Source organism: Myotis brandtii, unplaced genomic scaffold, assembly GCF_000412655.1.
Source record: "Myotis brandtii unplaced genomic scaffold, ASM41265v1 scaffold528, whole genome shotgun sequence".
Classification (NCBI taxonomy): domain Eukaryota; kingdom Metazoa; phylum Chordata; class Mammalia; order Chiroptera; family Vespertilionidae; genus Myotis; species Myotis brandtii.
In genome coordinates this window covers 32,601-38,960 of record NW_005369930.1, presented here as the reverse complement: position 1 = coordinate 38,960, position 6,360 = coordinate 32,601, and the positions used below count along the sequence as shown (strand labels likewise).

The 6,360-nt window shown below is 43.0% G+C and overlaps 1 protein-coding gene across 5 annotated transcripts in view; it reads right to left on the bottom strand.

Annotated features, from left to right (window-relative positions):
* Positions 1 to 6,360, bottom strand: part of TMCO3 (transmembrane and coiled-coil domains 3) — a 44,054-nt gene that overhangs the window by 23,171 nt on the left and 14,523 nt on the right. For all 5 annotated transcript variants that reach the window (XM_014548918.1, XM_014548921.1, XM_014548919.1 and 2 more), the window contains 2 exons: positions 5,322 to 5,414; positions 1,808 to 1,994 (listed from right to left, as the gene is read on the bottom strand). In XM_014548918.1, coding sequence (XP_014404404.1) covers positions 1,808 to 1,994; positions 5,322 to 5,414 — 280 coding nt within the window. The remainder of the gene's footprint in view (positions 1 to 1,807; positions 1,995 to 5,321; positions 5,415 to 6,360) is intronic.

Here is a 6,360-nt window from a genome sequence, read left to right as displayed (position 1 = left end):
GGAGCACACTGACCAGCAGGGGGAAGCTCCTGCATTGAGCATCTGCCCCCTGGTGGTCAGTGCACGTCATAACGACCGATCATTCTGCCGTTTGGTTGATTTGCATATTAGCCTTTTATTACATAGGATAGGTTATAATAGGAGTTCCTCTTATTTTCCTACTTCATTACCTGTGTCCCCTTCACCTCCCTCTGTCACTTGGTCTTGTGAGGGAAGGTTCTAAGCACCAGGCCACAGGGGCACTGGGAATAAATGAGACCACCAAGGTGGTGACAGCTAGTCTAGTTGCTAACAGGAAGGCTGCACCCATGGCCCACAAATTGGCAGAAGGGACCAGATAGTTTTTTCCAGCCTCCTCTCACCAGTGGGAAGCCCCTGATGTCACGAGTGAGTGTGGCCTGGCCAGTGTGGCTCAGTTGGATAAGCGTTATCCCATGCGACAGGAGGTCACCAGTTTGATTCCCGGTCAGGGCACACGCCCCGGTTGCTGCGGGCTTGATTCCCAGTCGGGGGCATGCATGAGGTAGCCTATCACTGTTTCTCTCTCATCAATGTTTCTCTCTCTCTCTCCCTCTCCCTTCCTCTCTCTGAAATCAATACAAACATATTAAAAAAAGAAAAAAGAGTGAGTGTGGTCCTTGCGGCCCCCTGTGACGCAGAGCCCCGGGCCCTTGGCCAGCTCTGCTTACTGCAGAGGCCAGGCACACCGCTCTGGTGTTCTCTCTTCATGTTTTCCCTTTCATCTCTGTGTTGCTGCAGGGCGAGTATCAGTGTGAAGCTACTATGACATCTGAACCCTATTTTTTACTGACTTTTACAAAATAAGAGCAAAACAGTGAAAATTACCATAATGAATAAACATGATGTAAAAAGTGTCAATGCTGTCAAAGTTTAACTGCATGAAAGACAGTGCCACCGAGCAACACCTCAGAACATTCATTCCTAATGTCCTATCAAGTCTGACTTCACTATACACAATAATGACTTAGAGATGCGAGCGTTTCATACACATAGATGACACTAACACCAAAGTATAAGAGGTGAAAGTACCTTTAGTTAACAAAGTACCTCATATATTTTATAGAAGAAGGTGTCAAACCTCCTTCTATACATCAATTCCCAACCTTGCCAGAATCAAAGCAATGTACATCAATCACATTGTTTTTTTTTTTGTTTTGTTTTTAATATATTTTATTGATTTTTTACAGAGAGGAAGGGAGAGAGATAGAGAGTTAGAAACATCGATGAGAGAGAAACATCGATCAGCCGCCTCCTGCACATCTCCCACTGGGGATGTGCCCGCAACCCAGGTACATGCCCTTCACCGGAATCGAACCTGGGACCTTTCAGTCCGCAGGCCGACGCTCTATCCACTGAGCCAAACCGGTTTCGGCCACATTGTTTTTTTTAAGCTGCATGTAATGCCACCAGTCGGCAGTAGTGTAGGCAATAAGCAGTTAATTAGAATTTTGGAGCCAGGTAGTTTCAGGTTTGGTGCCGCACACTAATCTCTTTAACCCACCAATTCCACAGTACATTTTTCAATGTAGATTCCTTTCTCTAAAATGCTCCTCAAACTACTCTAAATTTGTGAGCATATAAAAAGACATTTTTTTCTTAATCAAATGGAGGTTTGGAGAAGCTGAGATTACAGGGACAACAATTCACAAGGGAATGTCCATAACTATTAGGAAAGCCCCAAGGAGGGAGTAAGAGTTGCAATTTTTTCTAACAGACCTTCCGAGTGGATTCAAGTCAATTAAATATGTACTGCTTCAACAAATATTTAGAAGAGGTCATCACCTACCTTCTTTTTCACCCCGGGCACTGCCCACTAGGAATCTGGACACTAAGGGTGTGCTTGATAAGGACAAACAAGTAGAAATGAAAACGCTCTGAGTGGGTCTGATCTGTAAAAGGTGTCCCCATAATAAGCCAAATGCAATCATCAATAGTGTCATATAACATGGTCCTTGTAAGGATATCTTCCACACCTTAAAGAGAACACATTAATTTATACATTTTAGTGACGACAGACCATCTCTTGACTAGCATTATGCAGAGCACGTGCATACATACTGCCCAGTAATGGGGCAGGCCTGAAATTTTGCAGTAGATACATCAGCACCAATCCAACATCGTAATGTTAACACAATAGAGATAGTAAACACTAACATAAGACCTTCCCAGGTCTCGGTATTGTTACAGGAACTAAACAAGCATGTCTCTGTGTATATACATGTGTGTGTGCACATAACTTAATCCTCAGAACACATCTCAGAGGTAGATATCATTGTCCCCCCCATTTCTAGATGAAAACACCAGACCACAGAGGTTAGGTGATTTGACCGGGTTCCATGGAAGACAATGTGAGGACATAAACCCAGGCAGCATGGCTTGATAATCAATCACAAATTGATTAGACATCTTGGTATGCACTTAACACTGCACTAAACATGATAGATAATGTGAAAGAAATCAGGTTTGATTCTAACCCTGTGGGGTTTTCAATCTAGTTGAAGAGACCACATAATAAAAACTGATATTTATACAAATGTGAATATTACATATTAACAAAAGAAATTAACCTGAAACTCATCCTATTCTACGTTAAAGGACTTGTTTTGTTCTCCTCACTGCACCCTCCCAATTAAAACTGATTCCCTCATCCAGGCCCTCTACTCAAAGAGCTCGTGGAGGCCCAGAGGAACGGGGCAGGAGAGGCATGGCTCAGCGCAGCTCTGGGACAGTGAAGCCAAAGGCAAACGCTGAGGCCCCATCAGCTGGCCAACCTCGGCTGTGTCTCCACACATCTACTCACCTTTGGGTGACCTAGAGAGTGTGAGCTTTTCCTTCCCCTGCTCTGGTTCTTGGTTAAAGCAATACTTCTTGCAAAACCAACGACATTTTCTTTGGGAATCAGGGCAGCTGGGAGGCTCTTCCTAGGCTGGTATTGATTTCCTGCTGCGGCCAAACAAGCAGAAGCCAACCCTAGCCTCACCACAGCCATGACCGGCTGCCAGCCTGCTGGCCCACCTGTTCAGGAAATCAATTACAGGAGCCTCCCAACTCATAAAGTCCCAAAGGAGGGAGACCAAAAGAGGTGACTGAACTGAGTGCTCACTCAACTGAGTGCTCGGCCCTCCATGCAGAGCCAAATCTATCTTCTGCCATGTGACTCTGGTCCCCCAGGCCCCACTCTCTCCTTCCAGAAAGACACAAGTTACCCCACAATGGCTGTTCCTCAATAGTTCAAATTTCATGTTCTTGACTTCTTATATTTGGCAGTGATGGTATCATAAAGCGAATCTCTTTTGAATCATTCTTCCTCTTCCTGTATATTACAGCTAAGGAGCAATGAAGGACCAGAGCAGACCCACACAGCCAGCTGCAGCAACTAAGGAGGCCGAGCATGTTGGACTTTAGGGCTCACAGGTATCAGCAGCCCCTTCTGTAAGGAGTGTTAGCCCTCAGTTAGAGTATTCCTGCCCACACGGGACACCTGGAGTTCAGGCCTGAACCTGTCACTGACTGGCTGTGCGCCTTGAATAGGTAACAATCTCTCTTCTTTAGTTTCCACATCTGTAGAGAAAAGTGAGACTAAATAATTTCTGAGGTCCAGAGAGAACCTTAGACTTTATTGTCAGGTGTCTCGCTACACTTTGGTCTAGAGCAGTGGTTCTCAACCTTCCTAATGCCGCGACCCTTTAATACAGTTCCTCATGTTGTGGTGACCCCCAATTTCATTGTTACAAATTGAACATAATTAAAGCATAGTGATTAATCACAAAAACAATATGTAATTATATATGTGTTTTCCGATGGTCTTAGGCGACCCCTGTGAAAGGGTCGTTCGACCCCCAAAGGGGTCGCGACCCACAGGTTGAGAACCGCTGGTCTAGAGGATTGGAATCTATTTAGCCTGAGAAGCAAGGTATGGAGGGAACGACAGAAAAGACCCAAGGGAGCATCCTTCAGAAACTTCCTGTCCAATGTGGGACCCTGCCCTCACAGAAATGCAGGTCCTCAGGCTGCCACATCTGTAGCTCTAGGTCAGCAGGAGCCCCAGGCCACTCCTCGGACATCAGAGTCTAAGAAGCACTGACAAGAATCCTCTCAGCCAAGACCCTGCTCCCTGTGCACCCAGATGCACACATCAGCCTAAACTGCCCTCTCCAGTTCTTCCTCTTTCTTTTCCTAGGACTTCCATTCACAACTCCCCAAAGGGCAGGGACCATGCTGACTGTATACATTGCCTTATACTCAGAAGCTACCAAAGGACTGGAACATCACACCCAACAAGTGTTTGTTGAGAGAACAAATAAGGAATAAAAGAGAACAAAATACAACTCTTGCCTCCATTATTTTACAACTTATTTAGAGAGACGAAAGCTGGTGAACTATTATGATATAAAGCTAAGAGAACAGTTTAAGTGAAGCTAGAAGAATGAAGTAAGGCAATGGATGATGACTTACAAATAAATGACTCAACCAATGGTACCAGTGGGCAGAACAGAAAGACCACAGCTTTCCTCAGCGACAAGAAATAAGTCGTTTCCAGACTTCCATGTTTTTGAATAGTTTCTAGTCAGACCTTTAGGAGATTTCACCGAAGACCTCGGAGGGCCCTTCCAGCAATTATTATTTCGAAAACCCTATTCAATAATTTTCTACCTTGACAGGAACACCTGGGTAATCAACCCACACAGCAAAAGCGCTATCAACTGAGAACGACTACACTAGTCCCTTCAGGTGCTCTAGCATTTTGCCAGTTACTTATATCTGAGAAATAAAAAGAAATGTGTTAATTAATAATGCAGTTGATTAAGAAGATATAAGTCTTCTGCAATCCGAGCCCATGGGCCTAGAAAGGGATAGGATGCATTCCTGGTGCATGTCAAGTTTCAGGGCTGCCACACGGGGGATTTGGGGACTGGTAAGTCAGGATCCACGTCAGAGTTGAAGGGACATTACAGACCCCAGCTCACAAGACACAAAGAACACTGCCCAACGTCACATGTTCAGTTGCTAGATATTAGTGGGGAGGACAGATGAAGAGGTGGAGTACAGGGGATTTTTAGGGCAGTGCAACTGTTCTGTGTGACAACACCATAATCTGTAGATGGACAAATGGAGCTTTCAATAGAAAAAAATGAGGCCAAAGAAAACAAGGTGAAAGAATAACAGGATGAACCAAGAAGACAAATGGGAAGAGAGGTCAGCAAAATGATAGCCAAGTCATGAACAAATGTCAACAGTAAATAAACCAAAACCATATTATGTTAAATTGGGGGCAATAACACAGATTGATAAATCCTTACCTTTCTCAGCTTTTCTGGGGAAAATTCTAAGCCAACAAGAAAAAGAGTGAAAAACACACCAAATTCTCCTAATGTCTCCACTTGCACAATAGACTGAAAAACAAGAAAATTTTCAAAACATATAATTTAACATATTTAACACATTAAGTATATTTACCAGAACATCTTGTACTAACATAGGGACTATCCCCAAATATTTTTAAAACAAGTAATTCTTTGAATTTCCTCTATCTGAGATAACCTGGACTTCCAGATTATAGTGGGGTTTTTCCTTTTTTTTTTTTCTTTCTTGATTAGCTGGAGGAATCATTTTATGTTCTAAGAACTAGCTCATGAATTCACCTGTTTTAAAGTTCATTAACTGCTGATCTGTTATCTTCATTAGTTCCTTTCTTTACCTTTCTTTGGGGGATGGGGAGGCATTAAACTTGAGTTTAAGGATGAAGTAATTCAGTGGTTCACTCTCATTTGGGTTTCGGCGTGACTAAGTGTGTGAATTTTTTCCTGAGTACCACATTTGGTCATATCCCACAGGTTTTGATATACAGTGTTCTTAGGTTCTATATTTATTATGGTCCTTCATTTGCTACTTATTTTTAATGTTATTACACTACTATAGTAGATAATTTTGTTTATACTACTATATTTGGTACTATTTATATTATGTATTTACATTTGAGATTTTCATTGTTCATTTTTTTAAAATGTTCCCTGAACATCTGAAAATAAAGTACAGGCTCTCATGCATCTGTATGTTGTCCTGACCCCAGCACACTTACTCAGTTTGTCAGCTATTAACATTATGAATCCTGCCCTCTTTATTGGCATCTCTCCTCCTTTCAATTTTAATTTCTTAGTTGCTTTCTTTTTCTTTATTAAGGTATACATATGTGTTCCTTATCCCCCCAATGCCCCCCCCACTCATGCCCTCATCCCCCTGGTGTCTGTGTCCATTGGTTAGGCTTATATGCATGCATACAAGTCCTTTGGTTGATCTCTCCCCCTTACCCCCACCCTCCCCTACCTTCCCTCTGAGGTT